This window comes from Macaca nemestrina, chromosome X (genome assembly GCF_043159975.1).
Source record: "Macaca nemestrina isolate mMacNem1 chromosome X, mMacNem.hap1, whole genome shotgun sequence".
NCBI lineage: Eukaryota > Metazoa > Chordata > Mammalia > Primates > Cercopithecidae > Macaca > Macaca nemestrina.
The window spans coordinates 7,399,594-7,421,508 of record NC_092145.1 but is presented as its reverse complement, the minus strand read 5'-3'; the positions used below and the strand labels follow the sequence as shown (position 1 = coordinate 7,421,508).

The following is a 21,915-nucleotide window of genomic DNA, read 5'->3' as shown; positions in this document are numbered from 1 at the left end:
AACACAAAACCAGACTAAAATATGAGCCAAAGACCTTAACAGACATCTCACTAAAGAAGATATACAGATAATGAATAAACATATGGTAAGATGCTCCACATCATATTATCAGAGAAATACAAATTAAAACAATGAGATACCACTACACATCAATTCAAATAGCCAAAATCCAGAACACGACAACATCAAATGCTGGTGAGGACGTGGAACAACAGTAACTCTCATTCATTGCTGGTGGGAATACAAAATGGTACACACACTTTAGATGACATTTTGGCAAGTTCTTACTTAACTAAACATACTCTTACCATAAGATCCAGCAATTGTGCTTCTTGGTATTTACCCAAAGGAGTTGAAAACTCATGTCCACACAAAAACCTACACACAGAAAAAGTTTACTCATAATTGCCAAAACTTAGAAGCAACTAAGATGTCCTTCAGTAATTGAATGGATAAATAAACCGTAGTATATCCAGATAATGGAATATTATTCAGTGATAAAAAGAAATAAGCTATCAAGCCATGAAAATATATGGAGGAAACTTAAATGCACATTACCATGTGAAAGAAGCCAATATGAAAAGGCTACATATTGCATGATTCCAACTATATGACATTCTGGAAAAGGCAAACCTATGGAGACAGTAAAAAAAAACCAGTGGTTGTCCAGGGTTAAGAAAGGAGGGAGGAATGAATAGGCAGAAAACAGGGGACTTTTAGGGCAGTGAAACTACTTTTTACGATACTGTAATGGTGGATATATGTCATTATACATTTGTCCAAACCCATAGAATGTACAATGCCAAGAGTGAATCCTAATGTAAACTATGGATCCTCGGTGATAATGATGTGTCAGTGTAGGTTCATCAGTTTTAACAAATGCACCACTCTGTGGAGGATGTTGATAATGGGGAAGGCTGTGTATGTGTGGAGACAGAAGGTATATGGAAAATCTCTGTACTCTCTGCTCAGTTTTGCTGTGAAACTAAAAGTGTTCTAAAAAAAATAAACTTTGTTTAAAAATAAATAAATAGCTTTGGGCATATATAGTTTAAAAAGAAAGAAATACTTGCTTATCCCTAAAACTGGGGATGGTGAGAGCAAGCACGGAATAAGCAGAGAAGAGATTTCAAATTCACAACTATTAGGTTGGTGCAAAAATAATTGCAGTTTTTGCCATTACTTTTGATGACAGAAAGCCCAGTCACTTTTAAGCTAGGCACTGTTATAAATTTAACAGTCATTTTCCATTTCAACATCCCAAGAACCTGAGTTGATATTTTGTAAGTGGACATAAAAGATGTTCAAAAATGTGTTGTGACTTGCTCAAGGTCACACAGCTCTTAAATTGGAAGATTTCTGGTAATACTTATTTTTATGTTTATTTTTATTTTCTACATTTTCCTAGATTTGACATATATTTTGTTGGCGAATTTTTCAAACATCAAAGAAATATTAAATTATTTGAATTTGTTTAGGTCTTTTAAAGCAATTGTTTAAATATTCCTAGAGTACTACATTAAATCAATAGACTTATAGAAAACTTGGTGCTCGAGCTATACTTTTTGGCAGCCAGTGAGCAGGTAGAGCACTACTGCCTAGACGTAGAAAAGGAAGGGATTGGGGATGTGAACAACATGGATTTTAACTGTGAGGGTCTACTTATACGTGGATTTTTTTCAGTATGTTACATCTAGTGTGCCTACCTCTCCTGCCTTCCCTTCTACTTCCTTCACCTCTTCTGTCTCTGCTACCCATGAGACAGCAAGACCATCCCCTCCTCTTTCTCTTCATCCTCAGCCTACTCAATGTGAAGATGATGAGGATAAAGACCTTTATGTAGATCCACTTCTGCTTAATGGAATAGTAAATATATTTTAAATATATTTTGTCTTCCTTATGATAGTTTTAATAAAACTTTATTTTCTCTAGCTTACCTTCTAATAATACAATATATAATACATATGATATACAAAGTATGTTAATTTATTATTTCAATTGTCAGTAAGGCTTCTGGTCAACAGTAGGCTATTAGTAGTTTAGTGTTGGGGGAGTCAAAGTTTATATGCAGATATTTAACTGTTCTAGGGATTGGTGCTCCAACCCATGTGTTGTTCAAGGGTCGGTCACATGTACTTTGAACCAGATTAGTCCTCTATCATAACAGCCCCAAATAATGTAAGGCCTCCTCAGACTTGACAAACATGATCTTTAGGTCTTAAACCCACTGATTAAAATGTTAAATTTGAGTACAGAGGAGCTAATAGTGACCCCAGTATACCTCACCATAAGAACTTTTTTAGGTCCTGTGAAGAACTACAAAATCCTAGTCATTTTTGGTAATCAGCGAGTAGTAAATTCATTTGGTTGTTCAAATTCCTCCCCTTCTAATGCTTCATTAGGTACTGACCCTTGACTCTCCATTGGAAAACACACTTGGGGAGACTGTGGGTAAAGGACTAGCTATAAGGAGATATTAAGCTGAAGTCTTCCAAAGTAATGTGGTGGAAAATGAGCTGTCAGTAAATCCTGGATCTTGTGTCATCCTGGCCCACTTTGTGACTTCAGCAAGGCTTTTTTCTTTTTTGTCTTCTCACTTTCTAAATGAGGGATGTCCTGGAAAGGAGTGGAACATTACAGAAGAACAGACCTCAATTTGAGTGTTGGCTCTTCAACCTATCAGCAGTGTGATGTTGAACAAGTTAGTTAAGTTCTTGAAGCCTTGGTTTCCTCACCTGCTGTGATGGTTAATTTTACATGTCAACTTGACTAAGCCATATGGGCAAAGATGTGAGGATAAACCGATTATTTTCATAGTCTCAAAATATCTTCCACAAGGTATTTATTAATTACAAGAAGAAAATTACAGTGGAGAAAGTCAGCAGATACATTATTAAGGTTAATGCCACCAAAGATAACATCACCAAATCCATGATGAGACATACTGAGAAAGTTACAGTATTACTTCTGTGATATTCTTGCCAAAAATGCATAGCCTCAATCTAATCATGAGAAAACATCAGATACACTCAAATTGAAAGACATTCTAAAAATAACTGACCAATATCATGAAAGTCAGGGACAGACTGAGTAACTATTTCAGACTGGAGAAGACTAGGGTGACAGGACAACTAAATGCAGTGTGGGATCCAGAATTGGATCCTCAGACAGAAAACAAAAATGTCATGAGAGCAGAAAGTGGTGACATTTGGATAGTTTCTGCAATTTAGTTACTAGTACTGTACCAATTGTAATTTGTATCAAAATACAAATAATTTATATGATTATATAAGATATTTACACTAGGGGAAGCTGGGTGAAGAGTAAATGGCACCTTTCTGTATTATTTTTGCAACTGCTCTGTATGCCTAAAGTTATTTCTTTTTAAAAAAAGTACAAATTAGAAAGACACAAAAATACCTGCCCTTCTGAAGCTATCATTCTGAGAAAAAAAAAGGAAAAAAAAAGAAAAAGCATAATCATATAAATTAAAAAAAACAAAAGCCCTGGACCTATCCCCCAGGAAATATAGTGAAAACCTGGGGTAAAGCACAGCCTTAAGCCTTCAAGGGCGTAAACACACAAACATAGATTCTTGCACTTTCATAGGTTCTGTTTGCTGACTTGAGTTGCTGCAATGGTTCTTTTATGATTCCTTGCTGTCTTTTCAATGTTAGTATGAATATATGGAGCCCTACATAGTTTGAATCAGGTGTAACAAGGACATCATCTCAGATTTCCCCACCCCTTTCAATTTCCTTCAATGGCTTTGTCTCTAAAATAGATTGTCTTTTCCACTTCTTCAAAGGAATATACCTCACTGAGAAGATTTCTACTAATTCACATCTCTTAGATAATACAAGGCAGATTTTTGAGACCCAGTGGGGATTGGCCTTGGGGAACTTCTGTGGAGAACCTACCCCAATCTGAAAGCAGAGTTAACCTCTTTTTAAACAAAATTTTATGTGTATATATATATATATATATATATGTATATATATATATATATATATTCACTTAAAAGGTAATACAGGAGCATTATAAAAACTTTTGGAAAACACAGAAAAATAGAAAAACAAATCACCCACATCTCACTCCCTCGCCTCCCTCTGAAGACTATATATACTTTTTGGTACATTTGCTTCCTTCCAGTCTTCTCCTTATGCATCTGTTTCATGTAGTTCAGACTTATGTTTATACGATTTCATACATTTTCCTTTCATAATAAAACATTTTTCAGGTTATTACAAACCTTTTGTAAATATAACTGTAATGGCTGAATAATATTGCTTCATGTGGCTATTGTCTCAATCCCTTCTCCCCATTTTTTGATATTTCATTTGAAGGAATGCCTTGTTAGTTTATGTGAGCTTTAGGAGTTGTGCTACTCTTCTAGAGGATGCTGACTACTGGTGTGTTTTCAGAAAAGGCATTGTGATGGAGAGGAATGAGCTCTAGGCTTGTAGCAGAAGACATGGGTTCAAATTTTGAGTTTTTAATAAAGCTTTTAAACTTCATTTGCTCATTGTTCTTTTCTCATCCATTTCCTCAGTTGCAAAATGCCATAACTGATGCATAATCTTCAAGTTTCCCTTGAGTTGTAACATTCTATGATAAGATTATGTGTTTTCCTATAGACTTGTTTGAGTTCCTTATATATTCTGGTTATTAAATCCTTGTTGGATGGATAGTTTATAAATATTTTCTCCCATTCTGTAGGTTCTCTTCACTTTCTTTGTTTCCTTTGTTATGCAGAAGGTTTTTAGCTTGATATAATCCCATTTGTCTATTTTTTGCTTTTGTTGCCTGTGCTTTTGAAGTCTTATTAAAAAAAAACAAACAAACAAACAAAAAAACTTCTATCCAAAAAAAAAATCTTTACCCAGACCAATATCCTGTAGTGTTTCCCTGATGTTTTCTTTTAGTGGTTCCATAGTTTCAGGTCTTAGATTTAAGTCTTTAATCCATTTTGAGTTGACTTTTTTATATGATGAAAGATGGGAATCTAGTCTCACTCCTCTGCATATAGATTTCCAGTTTTCCCAGCAGCATTTATCAAAGAAACTGTCCTTTGCCCAAAGTATGTTCTGGCAACTTTTTAAAAAATGAGTTGGCAACAACTCAATAGTAAAAAGCAAAACCAATTAATCTGATTAAAAATGGGCAAAAGACCTGCGTAGACATTTCTCAAAAGAAGACATACAAATAGCCAACAGGTATGTGAAAAGATGCTCAACAACAGTAATCATTAAGAAAATGCACATCAAAACTACAATGAGATATCCTATCATCCCAGTTAAAATGGCATTTATCTAAGAGACAGTTAGAATGGCTATTGTAAGAAAGACAACAAATAGCAAATGCTGGTGAGGATGCAGAGAAAGGGAAGTGCTCATACACCATTGCTGGGAATGTAAATTACTACAGCCACTGTGGAAAGCAGTATGGAAGTTCCTTACAAAACAACAGAACTACCACATGATCCAGCAATCCCACTGCTGAGTATATACCCAAAATAAAGGAAATCAGTATACTGAAGAGATCTGCACTCCCACATTTAGTGTAGCACTATTCACAATAGCCAAGATATGGGATCAACCTAAATATCTATCAGTGAACAAATATAAAGAAAATGTGATATATATACACAATGGAATATTATGCAGGCATAAAAAATGAAATCTTGTCATTTACAGCAACATGGATGGAACTGAAGGTCATATGTTAAGTGAAATAAACCAGGCACAGAAAAACAAATATTGCATGTTTTCACTCATGTGGTAACTAAAAAAGTGGATCTCACGGAGATACAGAATAGAATGGTGGTTAGCAGCGGTTTAGAGGTAAGGGGAGGTGGACTATAAAGAGAAGTTGGTTAATGAGTACCAAAACACAATTAGAAAGAAGGAATAAGTTCCAGTATTCAACAGTAGAGTTAGGCGACTATAGTTAATGATAATTTATTGTGTGTTTTAAGATAGAAAAACTGGAATGTTTCCAACACAAAGAAAAGATAAATATTTAAGGTGATGGGTAACCCAATACCCTGATTTAATCATTACATATTGTATACAGGTATCAAAATATCAAATATACCCTCAAAATATATACTAGTGTTATATACCAAAAAATTTTTAAATGTTTTTAGTCAAAATTTTTTATTCCGTTTTCAGCAATTTAAAAAGTTTTATATGTCAATGAATCATTATTGATATTGATGTTTACATGTTAATGCTTCAACATTTATAGAGGACATGGTTATATAGTTCAAAATGTCAGGAAATGCTACCTACATTTTTTGTCAGTAGGCATACTCTTTGGCATCTGGGACCTGTAAATGAACTCTTTACAATTTTTCTGTATTATCCCCAGTTTGTATAGAAAGCCTCTGTTTACACGTCACAATGGCCTACATACTCTGAACCAAATTAATTGATGACTAAGGTACTGTTGGATGTCCGACAGGAACACTAGGCCCTTTCCTAATGGACTTATTGTTAGAAGTTTCTTCCTTATTTTATGTTTTTTTAAAAAAATAAATCTCACAGAGATTATAAACTTCTTGTTCCTATAAATGGTCCTGATGCCTGTTCAACCTTTAAAAATGTTAACTATAAACAAAATTACTGCAGAAAGTTTCTATCATCTTTTTATCAGTGAACTTCTAGAAACTACACTTTGGTGAGCGCTATGTAATGGTTCTAACTGGCTGCTTGGAGACCTGTAATAAAGGTTAATGCATTGAAAAACCTACTCATTTAAAATATGCTTTTGGTTAAAAGCAGACACTTTGACCAAAACTGGGGCATGTGAAAATGGAAAGAAAATACTAGAGAACATTTCCATTCTTCACTAGCTCTTGAATATGAGATCAAAAGATTTTCTTCACACTCACATTTGCCTCTGATGCATTCGAGGTGAATGAGAAAAGTAAGCAAAAGTTTTGTCTGCTTCAGAGATAAAATATGGTTGCCATTTGACCTAGGTGAAGCATTTTCCCATACAGAATCCAGCAGATCAGAATGGGGAAAGGAGGATTCTATCATGATAGAAGATTTGGGGAGGCAGAATGGGGGCTGCATGTAGGACTTTACATGTGCTATGTAAATGATAACATGTTGAAGAAAACACACATTACTAATGAGGATAGTAGAAAATGAAAGTACAGCCAGAACATTTCCCATCCTAGAGACTGTGGCTTTCTTTTGGGTTTTGTTCTTTAACTGAGAATTACTTGGCACCTTACACTCAATAGAGTCAGTATAATTCATTCCAGGAAGGCATGTTTTAAATAAAGTGAATTTTATGTGCTTTCCAAGTAGAGCTGACCATTTTCTCTTTCAAGCAGTGGTATCGCAAAGTGTCTACTTAACCTGGAACCTTAAACTGAGAGCTTAATGAACACTTCTTGAAGATAGTTGATTACAGAGATAATCAATCCTAAAAAAAAAGTAAATCATTCTCTTACAGACTATCGGATGGAATTTTCATTTTTCTCCAAAGCATAAGTTTTTCCTTAATTTATAGTTCAAATGACAAGTATTTTAAAACATAAAATGGTATAAGATGCAGTGGTTTAGGATTTCAAGACTGCATAATTTGAGTTTCAATTGAGACTTGGGGGATCTCTTGGTGAGTAACCTGAGCCTCCAATGGACTACAGATAATCAATAAGGTTCCTGGTAGTGCTGATATTCTATGATATTTTAAAAAACCCTAAATGCTGGCAGAAAAGTAAAAGGCTATCTTGGGGCCATCATCCTACTGAGAAATGTAAGTGACTAAAATGCCATGATCTGATAAATAAAGTCTCAAAGTATGGCCAGTTGACCTAAGGAGAAGCTATTGAGTGAGCCACAAGTGTGACACCTGGAAGTGCAGCTGGGTGAGGGATATGGCCCTCTTCCAAGCTGTGGTCTTTCAGAAGATTGTGAAAGTATTTTGGCCTGGAGTATACCTTTAAGTTGGATCCCTCACAGCAATGCAAAGTACACTATGGGGTGGAAATGGGCAGGCACTTGTTTGCCTGTTCACAGTAGATCCCATTATCACTGGTGGTGGGTCCAGAGGCATCTCATTCATTGAGGAGGTTGCAGGTTTATGGAAGAAAGAGTCTAAGTGGGGGCCATGGGAATAGTGGTGGAAGGTCTCCTCAGTCATTTAACTGTTACAATCCAGGCCAACTCTGGGTCATCCTGATCATACAGATGTGGTTTGATTGCTGTGAAAGGAGGAAGGATGAACCACCTAGTGGCAGGGAAGCATGGCCTCTTTGGAGCAGCAATTCCCAGGAGGTGAAGTGATTAGGCAAAGGTTCTAGAGGCTGAGGCCTCTGCTCTCCTTTCACCCACAGAACAACACAGCTTAATTGTATCTCTGATGGCCATCACTGAGCCCAAGCATCAAAGCTTTCAAGAATAATTCAGAACTTGAGGAGCTTACTGCATTCCATTTCCTGAAAATAAAAGAGGCAGAAGCAGCTAAAAGTTGACTTTAGGCAGTCATTTCATTTCTATTAATGACACCGCCAAGGATTTTATTGTTAGCAACTTATTAGAAAAATAAAAGTTTCTCACAATGCTAATAACCAGGATGCTTTAAACAAAGGCACTGATTTAAAACCCTTTAAATATTTCAGTATGAAAAATCAATGATCTGAATTCCCTCCAAAAAATGATTATCAAGTAGAAATACGTTTATACATCTTAATAAATATTACTTTAAAAGCATGAAAACTTGCAACTGGAACCCATGCCTGGTTAATATATACCCTTTTGTAAACAAACTAACAACAACAACAAAAAACTAGAACAAAACATCCAACTACAGCTAGTACTCTTAGCACTGCTGATGTCACCTGATGGGGAAGCCTCTAAGACATCAACTCTCGGGATGATGAGAGCACACATTTATCTGGGGCTTTTTACCATTTACAAAGCACTTTCATATACATTAGGTTTCCTCTCTGGCCACTGGGAAAAATGCTTGACTTCCCTCTGGAATCCAGTCCTTCAGCCCTGCAGAGCTGGCTCCAGGAAGAAACTGTTGGCAACCACACTGCTGAATGGGTTGAGAGCAGCCCAGGGATAGCAGTCGGAGCTCCAGGAAGTAAATTTCTCAATCACCATATCAGACATGGAGATTATTGATCTGGGCAATTCAGGTGACTCTTCACTTTGCCTTCCTCATCATTATAAACTACCAATCTGCATTTGGCCATGGACTGGAGGTTATACAAAGGGACTTCAAATCAAGGAACCATAGAATGCCAGAGTTGGACTGTTTCCAACTTCCTTAATTTGTATACAAGAAAATGGAGCCCTCAAGAAGTTAGAAGAATGAGCCAGGGATTCGTCATTGCATAGCAGCATAGTCATATGCAGAAGATAACTCCCTGTGGATGCCTTACAGCCCACCAACATGTGTTCCCCAAAAGTTGGCCAAAGAGGTTTCTTAGCCCTAGATTTATAATCTCCAGGAAAAAAGCCCATCTGAGTCTTCTTAAATGATGAAGCAAGAATTGCTCCACCGTATTCTTGCTTCCTGTTGTCTATTAGATTGACTTTCATTAATACAAGGGCATGGCTCAGTCAACTGCCTTCCTCCAATTCAGCCACAGTTGAGATCAGGGAAATTGCACCATGAGAATTTTTTTTCTAATCCAACAGTTAACTGATGCCACTTCAGTCCCAAACTCCCAGGGTATTATAGTTCATCAGGGTGGCCCTGAGACTATAAACAACAATGTGGTAAGTAGAACAAGCACTGGATTTCATGCCCAGCCCCAGCTGCTCAGTTGTCCCACCATGTACCCTTGGTGAAATCACTTTAACTTGTTTCCTCTACTGTTAAATGGAGCGTATGGTTAATTCTCTGCTTACCTCTCAGAGCTAAAGTGAGATGAAATACTTTGTGAATGTAGAATGGGGATAGTATGGCAGTGTGGATTAGTACATGGGCTTTGCCAGCAAACCAACTTTGGGACAAAACCTGGCTATGGCACTTATTAGCTCTGTGACTTTGAGTAAATACTCAGATTCTGTGAGCCGTGGTTTCCTCCTACAAAATAAGTAAGTACAATACTAGTATCTACCTCAGAGAATCATGCTGATGAGTAAATGAAATAATGTATATACAATGCTTAGTACCGTGCCTGGTACATAGTGGCTCAATCAATATTATCTGTTATATTGTTATGCTAAATATGTAAAAGGAATTACAGCAACATATCATCTAAAATCAGAATAACGTGACCTTTCAAGTACCATAAACCTAATTAAGCAGATGATTGACATAAGGTCACATGGTGTTTCATATTTAGGACCTAGTAGGAATCCAGAGCCAGGGACTTTAGAAGAGCTCTGAAATGGGATCATTACCTATGATAACCAGAAAACTCAAGGGTAGGTTCTTTCAATCATGATACCTGATTGAGATCCAAAATATAAATGGTAGAAACAGGAGTTGTGAAAAAAAAATACATATGCATATTCAGGAAGTTCAGAGAATTGTCCTGACCCAATTTGAAATCAACTCCTGAGATTGCTACCTATACAGAGGCTGGTTAGATAGATCCTGGAAGGGCCTAGTATGTGTCAGATACCATCCTGGGCTTTGACGACATAGACTCAGGCCCTGCCCTCATGAGGCTTACAGTTTCTAGGGAGAACTGATATTGAAATAGGCTGGGCACTGTGGCTCATGCCTGTAATCCCAACAGTTTGGGAGGCCGAAGTGTGTGGATCACTTGAAGTGAGGAGTTCGGGACCAGCTTGGCCAATATTGTGAAACCCCATCTCTACTAAAAAATACAAAAAATTAGCTGGGCGTAGTGGCGTGTCCCTGTAATCCCAGCTACTGAGGAGGCTGAGGCAGGAGAACCTGGAAAGCGGAGGTTGCAGTGAACTGAGATCATACCACTGCCCATGCGCTACAGCCTAGGTGACAGAGTGGGACTCCATCTCAAAAAATAAAAAAAAATAAAAAAAAATAAAATTGAAGTATATCTTTAGAAGGATCATTCTGGATATTGCAACCCATGTGTGGAAACTGCCCCAAATTCAGAGTCATGTCACTCCATTCTAAACTCATGGCAGCACCAAGTGGTTCTGTCAGAAGAGGAGCCACAGTTATGAAAGGTGGTAGTACCCATGGTGTCCATGGAATTCTTTACAGCAAGCTTCCCCAAATGAACTGTAACCTGGATCATAAGTTCTTCCTAGAAAGTAAGTCAGCCTGACAGCATACCAGGTCAGAAACAAATGCTTCATATTTTAAGTGGAAATCTGTGGTGTGACACAATGACACATGTATCACACGCTGTCAATTTGTTCATTTCCTGTAACTGACATGCACAGTGCAACTTTCTTAAATTAATCCTAATTTTTAGACACTATCTACCCGAATCTACATGACATTGCCTTTAGTACAATTGTACAAATGGAGGATTTCAAGTTCTTTGAAACAAAGATTAGTACCTGGAGACTACAAATTAAACTCCTTTAAAAGTAATTCAAGTCAAAAATCTCACTTTAGAAAATCTGAAAATCAGCATTTCTATAAAACCAATCCTTCTTAAAAACAATTTCTGGTTTTATCTCAATGGATTGAGTCATGGAGTCTCAGTTTTGATCCTTTCCTGTCAGAAAAGATGGCTTTCTGTTGGCCCATGGGTTCTCCCAGTAGGTTCCTTTTGGTTGGGGTTTTGTGACTAGGGGAAATTGGTGAGGCACTGGCAGGGACAGGGGAGGCAGTCAGAATGGGAGAAGTCAACAGAGGGAGAAGAATCAGAGGGAGAGAAGGTTGTGCCTGCAGTTTCTAAAATATTCGGTTGAACTGAGAGTTCTGAAACTGGGGCCTGAGGTGGGTTTTGCTAGGTAAGAAAGGAGCTTTTCCAGCCAAAACAAGGGCATTAGGCTGGTGAGGAGGAATATTCCATCTTAGCTAAGATGCCGTAGTGAGTGGAATGAGAGGGAAGCAACTGAATCCCCACCACAGGCTAGATGACAGCTAGATGATCCCAGTATGACAGCAGCAGTGGGCCCTCCCTCCAGATAGCCTTTTTATTTCCTCTTGCTACTGTCCTCCATGCAAAGTGCTTTCTCCTCCCTCCTGCTAGCTTTTGGTGGAGGAAGCATGGCTTGGATCCAGCATCCTGCCCGAATATTTGAGGATTCATTGAAGAGCTGAGTTCTTGGGCCCCTGGCCCCATCACAGCCAGAGATGCACAGAGTGAGGAGGAAGGGAAAAAACACACCTTGGATCAGAGAAGACAAAGCTTCTATCTTGCCCAGTAGCTGATGCTCAGTGAGCAGGTGCCAGGCCCGGGCCAAGAGACCTCAGGGACAGCCTGGCCCCTTCAGTGTTGCTTGTCTTAGCCTCATCTCTGTTTGAGGAGCGTGGCTAGGAAGTGGGAGTTCCTTCTACCCAACTCAACCTTCCTGCTTGGTTTTGATCTCAGGAAGGGAAAGCCCCTGCCCCTCTTTTGAAGCAGCAGCTGGCACCGCTTGTCTCTTCTCTCCTTCCCGCAGGCACTTCTGTTCATAGTGCTGCCTCTTGCTGGCTCCTTCTGCTTCTGCTTGGTCCTCCTGCTGATTGGGAAGAAAGTGCACCAGTGGAGTGATGGGGGGCTGGAACTCTTAAAGGGGAAGCTTTATTTCTGTTGAAAATTTGTTTGCTTAGCATACTATTTGTTTTTCTATCTTTCCCCATTAAATACAATTTTGTGAGAAAAGTAAACCAGAAATAAAGTGACCATAATCACCATTTAAATGTTAATTGTAGATGTTCTGGCTTTCCTGTAAGGATTTTCAAGCAGATCAAGTACTAATGCTGGCAACAATCATTAGCAATCAAATCCAATTTGAGGATTTTTTACTGAAGGCATAAAGGTTGTAGGCCACAGATCTGAGCGAGGCCGTCCTTGTTGCTTTAAAAGGGCTCTCAGAATAGGGCCGAATACTAGAATTCTATGAATAAACAAGGCACAGAGATAATTTGAAAATCCCCAGCACCATTTTTGCCAATAACTGTTTCTCCATAGAGTCTTTTTGACCATCCGAGTTTATAGGTAGCCAAATCTACAAGTCACTTTGAGATGTAGTCTCCCCTTGGCTGCCCACTGGTTGATTTTCCATCAATCAACCAGTATCTGTTGAGGACTTGGTCCCATGCAAAGTAAATAGAAATCTAAGCAAAGTCCCACTGGATGCTTGAGTTGCAGAGCCTTGTTTCTCTATGTTAATGATGTGCTTTTTTCCCCCGCATAAAACAATGTGAAAGAGACCAGACCCTGGGTCCCTTGTAGCTCAAATGCTGAAGTCATTCATGGTTGGAGCTGAGGCACCTTCTACTGGCTTCAGCCCTGGAAGAGCTTCCCAGGTTCTAGGTTCTAATCTGGGATCCCCCTCTAGGGGAAATATCAGATCTTGAGTATTTTAATGTCTTGGGGCCTCTGTTTCTTCAGGAAAAAAAAATGAAGTTAAAAGCTATTTGGATGATTTTGGTAATATGAGCTAATACTGTAGAAGCATATTCAAATAGAAGGGAGAATGTCAGAGAAGTATGAGCCAGAGGGCTGCTGGGTGTTTCATGGGGAAACTGAGGCCCAGATAAGTGACTTGCTTGGAGTCACACAGAGAGCTACTGGCACCCTGCTCTGTCAGGGTTCAGTCTACTGTCCTTCCCAAGAGAGTTCTAGCCTTAGGATTTGAATAATATGCCAATACTATTCCCTCTGTATAACGATACGAAGAAGGCAAATTAGATGCCCGGGACTCCAGAATGCTCATGTCCTGAAATGCCAGAAACCGGTCCCGCCCCTTCCCACAGGCCTTTCTCTGCAAGGAGGCCAGGGAACCTTTCCCTCCAGGGAATTGGCTAAAGGGATCCACCCCTTCCTGGGGTCCCTTCCTGGACCAGAGGTGGAGGTTGAAGGGAGTAGGAGGCTCTGTTAAACCCTCCACGTGCAGAAAGAGAATTTCAGGCCAGAAGGGAGACGGGCAGCCGGTGCGTGGGATACTGGGCACACACCCAGTGGTTTTCCCATTTATCAGAGGAAGAGCGTGCAGAAGTCTTTTGCTCAAGGCACCTGGTGACTGTGCGAGGAAAGTGACAGTGGAACCCAGTTTAACAGTGTCCCAACCCCGAACTCAAGGACCACACAAGGGCAGTCATTTGTTCCTATCCTTGCAGCCCACTGAATCCAGGGCCTACAGCTCGCCGACCTACTAGGTGCGCGCCTAAAGGCATGCCTGGAGGGCCTGGGTGCGGGCACGTGGAGCCACGGGGACGGTGAAGGTGACCGCCTTCTCCTTCCTGGACCCGCATGCTACGCACTACAGACCTGAGGGATGCTCAGGCCCGCAAAAGTTTGTTCCACTACTCGGGGGCTCAAGGAGCTGTGCTTGAGGTGACAGGGGGCGACCTTCAACCCCAGGGCTGTTTGTGCTGTCTTTTCTAGATCGAAACTAATTCCCAGTGGGGCGGGGGGTGGGCTGGGTTTCAGAGAGGGGTCGCATTCCCCAAGCCAGCGTCCGGGTCCCGCCAGCCCACCTCCTGTATCCCTGCCACGGCGGCCCCTGCGTCCCGGGTCCGGGTCCGCGTCCGGGTCCGGGTCCGAGTCCTCAGCTCTGTGGCCGCTCCCACTAGCTGATTTTGACAGTGGGGGGTGGGAGGGGGTTCCTGAACGGCGGGGGCGGGCACCTCAAGCCCCTGCCAGATCCGGGGATGATAACGTGCCTGCTCCATGTCGCGGCTTCGAGCTGTCCAGGCTCCGCCCCCTGTGAGTGTGTAAGTGTGTGATGCTGCCGCGGCCGCCGCCGCCGCCTGTGCAGCCGCTGCCGCCGCCGCCGCTGCCGCCCCGGCTGCCGCGCCGCGCCGCTGCCTCTGCCCCGGCCGCCCCCGCCGCCGCCGCCGGCCCGCAGCCCGCCAGGCGGGCGGCCCAGCCCGCCTGAGCCCGCAGCGGCTGCCGCCGCAGCGTCGGGACGCTGGGTGCGCGGGCTACCGCAGACCGAGCGGACCTGAGTGGGCGACCAGGCTCTTGCCCGCCCAGTGCCACTGCCGCCGCTGCCTCTCCGGAGCGCAAGACCAGGCATCTCCAGCGCCCGCCCCTGCTGCCGATGCGGCCCGCACACTTTTAGCTGGGCGGGAGGGCTGGAGAGCCGGGCCGCCGAGAACCGCCAGCGAGCTGTGCCGAGAGTCGCGCCGACCCGCTGCGATCAGGGACAGGCGCCCACCCGCCGCCGCCGCCCGACCGCTATGGATCTATTCGACTTTTTCAGAGACTGGGACTTGGAGCAGCAGTGGTAGGTGTTGATTTTTGCCTTCTCCTTTGATGAGCGAGTCTCCTGGCGAAGTCTGAGGTTTTCGCCTTTGTTAAGAGGAGCTGGAGCTGTCGTGGGGGGCGCCCCGGACTCCCTCCCACTTGCTCTCAGCCACCTCTGGCCCCGGCCGCGCTGACTCCTAGGTCGGATGCCAGGGTGGGGGGAGGTGCGGGAAGAGGGAGGGATGCGGACCCTAAAGCGTCGCTTTGCGCTCCAAGTCTAAAGAGTTGCATTTGGCTCACATCGAATTCGGTGCCGCCCGAGAGCTGAACCGCACGACCTCCCAGGAGCTTTTCTCTCGGAGCGGCTCGCGGGTCTGGCCTCCTTGAGCCCCGGATGCCGCCCGCCCGAAATGCCTCAACTTTCCAGGTGCCCAACGCTCGCGGCCGGCCATGGGGGAAAGGCAACGGCCAGGTGCCGCCGGCTGCCCTCTGCTTCCTTGGTGGCCACCGCCCCCGCTGCCGCCACCTCCATCCCTGCGCTGCGCGGCGCGCACACCTTTCCTTCTGCCGACTCAGCCCAAGTTCCCTGCACTCCTGGGTGGAGCAGCGGCTTTGGGGGCCACCACTCAGGGGACCTTGGTTCGGGGCCGACTTCGGCGCTTGGCTTTCAAGACTGAGGGTTTTCGGAGTTGGCCCCCAAAGTCCGCAGCTCTGATGTCAATGCACATTTAATTACCGGCTGGACCCCCGTCGGCCTCCCACTGGGAGGCAGCCGTAGTTTTTTGTAATGGGCATCCAGCTCGGATTCAAAGGTTGAGTCAGCTCTTCACAAAATACCCTAAACTTGTCGCTGAGACATTTTGAAAGATGGTAGAAAGGTGACTGGGGAGCTGGAAAGTTGTTACTGTCTTAGAGATGTGCGTGCGCGTGTGCATAAATACTGATATACATATCTATTAACTTTTCAAAAACTTCACTTACTACAAACATTATCACAGTTTATTTGTCATAGTATTTAAACATATCAGATTCCCCCCGCAGTCTAAGGAATTAGATAGGGAGGGGGCGCAGTGGTAACCGCTTAAAATTGCATTCTTGGTTATTGCCTTTTAAAATGTATTTAGAATGATCTGTAGTACCTACCAATAGTGCAAAATCTTTTGCAATGTTAAACTACTAGCGGCCGTTGGTTATGAATGCTGTGTATTTTTACAAGGATTTCCCCTGTTGATGTGATATTTTAGGCAATTTCCTTCTTTAAAAAAGGGTCATATGCTTAGCCAACAGCTTCATTATGCCAATCATGCCTCCTTTAGTTGCAAATCCAAGATAATCAGAACTTAAATACATTTTATTTTACAGCAATTCCGGATAAATCCTTGAAGCACAAATTATGCTGTGTTAGTATTAATCTATAAGGCGTTTTTGATACCACGGTTTTATCAGCTCTGTAGAAATACATTGTTACATTAAAAAAATGCTGTTATTTGAAAGTAAAAATTACAATAAAATTATTGCTCAATTAGATATGCTCCTGCACACAGCCTTTACTCTGCTTCACTAATTTATTTTGCAGACAACTGATAACCATAGCACTACTATTTGCATACAATTTGCCTAATATATGGTGTGGGTTACATCGTTAATTTAGCAGACATTGTTATAATTAATTTCATGGGTATAGTTCAAATGTTAAACATATACAAGGTATTAGGTTTTTAGAAACATTTTTTATATTAATTCTGGTTTAATCTTATGCATATGCAATTGCATATTTAAAGGGGATGGACTCTTTTATGTTTGATTTCTTTAAAAAAAAATGATAGGCTCCCTCACCCCTGTGGGAGGCTTTCTTTTTCTTATCTTAAGGAAAATGCAAAACCTTTTTTTCCTCCAGATCCCTAACTGAGCCACATCAGTTAAGGAGCACAGACTTGGACACTTCGAGAATATTATGTGAAATACTGATTAATTAGTGTAACGCATCTGCATAAATAAGTCTGTCCTTTCCCTCCGTACATGATCCAGGAAAATTTCTCCGTCTTACTGCTCATGAGTGGCACACTTCGTTATGCATCTCTGTTTATAAACATTTGTAATGTGGTTGTGCTTCTGTGTTTTATACAGCTCCACAGAGAAAAGGAAAATAAATGTGACAATAGTGGATGAACTAAAAAGCTTGACATTGTCTTTTCCCACTTCTCTTTGGAAGTCCAGAGCATGCCAGTTACATATTCATTATATGTTTACGTGCCTTCTTTGGGAGTAAATAGCTACTTAAAGTGATGGCCTCCACTCCCCACACCCCCAACCCCCCAGGAAGGCCAAGAAAGGAAGAAAGACCAGCAAAGTTAATGATCTTATTTACCTTTAATTTATTCTTAACATTCACTTGTGGAGCAGTAAGCTCTGAGCTATCTCTACTGCAGCCCTAGATGTCTGACAATAAATGGATCAGGACAGCTTAAAAACGAACTCATTTTCCTAGACATAACATACAAAGGCATATGTGTTATTTGCAAACATTTGACTGTAGCAAACAAAAAGTGTGTGCCCATTTATAAACACACACATTTGTTAGGACAAATGTAAATGGAAAGGATGGAGTACTAATGATGCTGCAGTGTGCATGTTATGGGCAGTGTTTGGGAATGCTCACATGCCTAATGGAACATACCACTGGATTTCACAAACTGCAAGAATAACTAAATGGGTCATGCTCTGGACTCGATTAAAGGGCCAAAGCTCAAGTTCTTTAAGATTCCTGAATGAATGAGCAATGTTCACCTGAGTTTGAATTTAATATAAACCATTCTGTGAAAGAAAAAAGATTTCACAGATGTCTGTCTGTGTGCATGAAAGACATCACTTGCTCTTCAAGAAAAAGATAAATTTTTAAAAAATCAAATTTCTTCATTTAAATCATTCCATAGACTTGTTTTTGGTAACCAAGTAAATGAATTATTGAGGTGACCGAAGATCATGTAATGATGTCATTAATCCCCAGTTAAGAGGGGGAAAAAAAAGCAAATTCAGAGGGCCTTTCAGTTCTGTAAGTACCTCCCACCCAGTATTGATTAGTTATTGCTTTGTGACATGCCAAGGTTCTTTGTGGGGATGCTTACCTTTCCTTCATTGGAAGGAAGGAAAGGAAAGAAAATACAGAAAATACAGAAAGGGACACATTCTTAAAAATTAAAAAAAAAAAAATGAAAAGAAAACCACCATGATAGCAAAATCAGAACGTTCAAAAGCCTAGTTATAATTGTAAAGTGATTGTGACAGTGGCTGGCTTCTCACTGCAAGGGACAGCATCAATTGTTTGTAGTTTTTATGTGATGTCTCACAAATAGCCTAATTAGAGGCAAGCTTGCAAACGGGCAGTTATACAGGAAGAGACTTCAACTCACTAAACTGTTATATAAATAGAAAGTTCAAAGGTCTGTGTGGGGCTGTCAAGGCTGAGAAGGGGCCATGTGTCGGCCAGGCTTCTCCTCCTAGGGTAAAGGCAGCCCCAGGGCCTGCCCCAGCAGTCCGAACTGCACTTTCCCCAGTTTTCCTCGACCTTACGAGGGCGGGGCAGTACTGGAGAAGGGGCGGGGGGCTGCTTTCTAGACAAAAGTGAACTGTTTCAGCTCCAGCCGGGCATGGCCCATGCACTGCAGCAACCCGGCTGCCTCCTCCTGTTCTGTGAGCACAGGTCTTCTGAGGCCTCGTTAGCTACAATCCTCCAGAAGAGCGGAACAGGACTGTTTATGGATGGGAAGGTGTGGAGATGGGGGGACACAATCTTTGCCAACTTGGAGATGCTAGGGCTGTGGTGGGGTAAGGGAAGGGGAAGTCCTGTTTTGAATAAGGCCTAGAGATTCCCAGCATTTCTTGGTCTCTACCTCCATCCATTTATCTTTCCCCTTTTCCCTCTGTGGTCTCTTAAAAGGCAGACTGCCTATGGTCTGTTTTCTTTGCTAGTACAGTATGCATTCTCCCGTGTGTTTGAGCATTCATTCAACAAACCATTTGGGGTTGTGTTTCTTAAGGGAATGTGTGGGTAGGAGAAATATAAGTTGGTGAAATTCACTAGTAAGGTCTCCTCCGCAACTCCCCAAACCCTCCAAAGAATGAAAGCTCTCAGTAAATCTTAAGAGGCACATCTATTGGACACCGAAGAAAATTATCTCATGGTAGAAATCAGCTTAATGATAAATGAATTGTTTTGCTAATGATTCAGTCAAGCGTTTAACAACTTTAAAATATACAAATCAAGATAGAAAATGACTGCCTCGAAAATGAATCCATCATTATAGACATAAATGAGATTCCATACATTTAAGCATCCTGTAGATGGATACAAATTATATTGTATTTAAACAGGCTAATTATTACTGAATAGAAATGGTTTTAATGTACTAACCTTTAACATGAAATAAATGCCCATTATTCTTAGCTAAGATTATTTTTGCATGCAAAATTTGCACTTATTTAACACAATTTCAAAACTGTAGAAGTCCAATGAAATGGCCTTCTCTGGAACAATTTAGAGCTGTGGCCTTAAGAGCTTGTAACTGTAGGTCATACCTCAAAGAGGAAAACTGCCATATACTTGATTAGCCTGTCATGTAGACAAAACAATTTTTGCTGCAGTGACTACATTTTTTACTTGTAATTTTGTTTTTCTTTTTCTGACTGCTGTGGGATAAAGAGAGATTTTAAAAACTTGCTTACTGATAAATGGAAAGAAATGTTACTGATTAAAGAACTCAAGACCAAACTTGAAGAAACCTTTTTGAGTGTGTGTGTGTGTTGTGCATGTGTGTGTTTCACCTGTGGTGGAACTCAACATTATCATTGCTGCTATAATTCGAATGTTTACTCTGTGCCACAAGCTTGGACTAAATTCTGGAAGGACTCAATTTCATTTAATCCTTCCAACAACTTTCTGAGATAGGACCTGTTATGATCCCTGTTTTACAGATGAAGCAATGAAATCACACAGGCACTCACTCAGTGATGCAATCCAGGTTTCAGCATAGATGGAGCTGACCCCAGAGCCTGCAGCATCAACAACTGACATTTTGTCTGAACCTTTCCAACATGTGGAATGCTGTTCCACATGCTATCTCATTTGATCATTGTGAGTTAGAATGTTCAGGTGTTCTTGGCATTTTATTGAATGGCAAATTCAATCTTAGAGAGGTTGTGTGACACATGTAAGTTCACACAGCCTGTTGGTAGTAGAGCTTGCTCAGAAATCCACATCTGCCTATTTCCAAGTCAGGTGCCTTTTCACAAAAGCTCATTGCCTGTTATTTATTGTGTGGGTCCGAATATTTATTTAGCTGTCACTGAAACAAATGGATTGGATTGTGTATGTTGTACTTGTGGAAAAAATCTGTGGAATTACCATGTAATTTGACCAGCCCTGGAACTCTGTTTTTTCCTTTTAATTAGAAAGAGAGCAGTCTATATACTGATACAATCTCTTAGTATGTCATTTATGGAAGCCCCTTTCATGAAAATGTGAGAATGGAAAATCATGTGTGTGTGTGTGTGTGTGTGTGTGTGTGTGTGTGTGTGTATGACAAATCTCAGGTCCATTTAAATCTGAATGCTCAAATTTTGAAGATTTGATACTTGAATATAAAGAAGACCATGGTATACTTTTTGGCTCATTTGGAGCCTCAAAACTGGAGGTGGGAAGTTGGTAACATTTCATTCCAAAGCTTTCTAATTTACCACTTGTGCTAATTGATTGGACCCTCACAATAACCTTAAAGGTTTGTTAGGATTGGTATTTTAGCTTCATTTTGTAGATAAGAAAACGGAAGCTCAGAGAGGTTAACTTACTTGCCTGAATTTACACAGCAGGTGAATAGTCTTAGGATATGTGTTTGTTGCTCTTTTCGCTGTATCATCACTGTTGCATTAAGTTGTTAATATTTAAATATCCACGTTGCTTCCTAGAGAATGGTGTGTCACTCTCTGGCATCATTTAGCACGGTGTTTTTCCATCACAGGTACTCAATAAACATCTGTTGATTGATGTTACTGTCACATTCAACTCAAAGACTGTTCCATGCAAATGCAGGTCTCTTTCAAGGATAATTGCTTAGTAAATCCTGGTGATAATACTGTACCTCTGCCTGTGTGATCGTATATTAGTTATTTGTAATTCTTTTCATGTCTTTTAGCCAGTCTGATCTCTTTTGCAGAAAATAAAGAGAATAACCAATGGTTACAGAAGAAGATTAATAGGAAAAGGCAAAAATAGTATTCATATAATTGGCATGATTTTAAAAAATAGAATTTCTATGAATTCCAAGGTGTGTTTAGCCCAGAAGAAAAACAAGAGGAAAGAATATCTTTTAAGGTACAGCATTATAGGAATTAACGGACTGGTATTGTGTCTCAATCTGCATTGAGAACATTAATAAAGAATGTGTAACAAAAATCTGAGGGAAAAATGAGTGGCCGGAGGGTTGGGATTCCTCCAGCTTTCCTTGAGTTTCAGTCTTTATGACTTGTATTTCATGAGAAGGCTGTTTTTCTACTTAACTACAGCAGATCCACACCATAAATTATCATGACTGTTAAACAAAGGTCCAGCCCTAGGTTCTTCTAATGTAAAACTTTTATGTTACACTTTAATGAAA

At 40.9% G+C, this 21,915-nt stretch overlaps 1 protein-coding gene across 7 annotated transcripts in view; it reads left to right on the top strand.

Annotated features, from left to right (window-relative positions):
- Nucleotides 1–21,915, top strand: part of LOC105485067 (ALF transcription elongation factor 2) — a 613,671-nt gene that overhangs the window by 100,154 nt on the left and 491,602 nt on the right. For 3 of the 7 annotated variants that reach the window (XM_071088435.1, XM_011747253.3, XM_011747251.3), the window contains exon 1: nucleotides 14,944–15,305. The exons of 1 other annotated variant lie outside the window; for it this stretch is intronic. In XM_071088435.1, the coding sequence (XP_070944536.1) occupies nucleotides 15,259–15,305 (47 nt within the window). In that variant the 5' untranslated portion in view covers nucleotides 14,944–15,258. Of the gene's footprint in view, nucleotides 1–14,942; nucleotides 15,306–21,915 lie in introns of those variants that run through there. 3 more of the 7 variants (XM_011747250.3, XM_011747249.3, XM_071088436.1) reach the window with 2 other exon arrangements.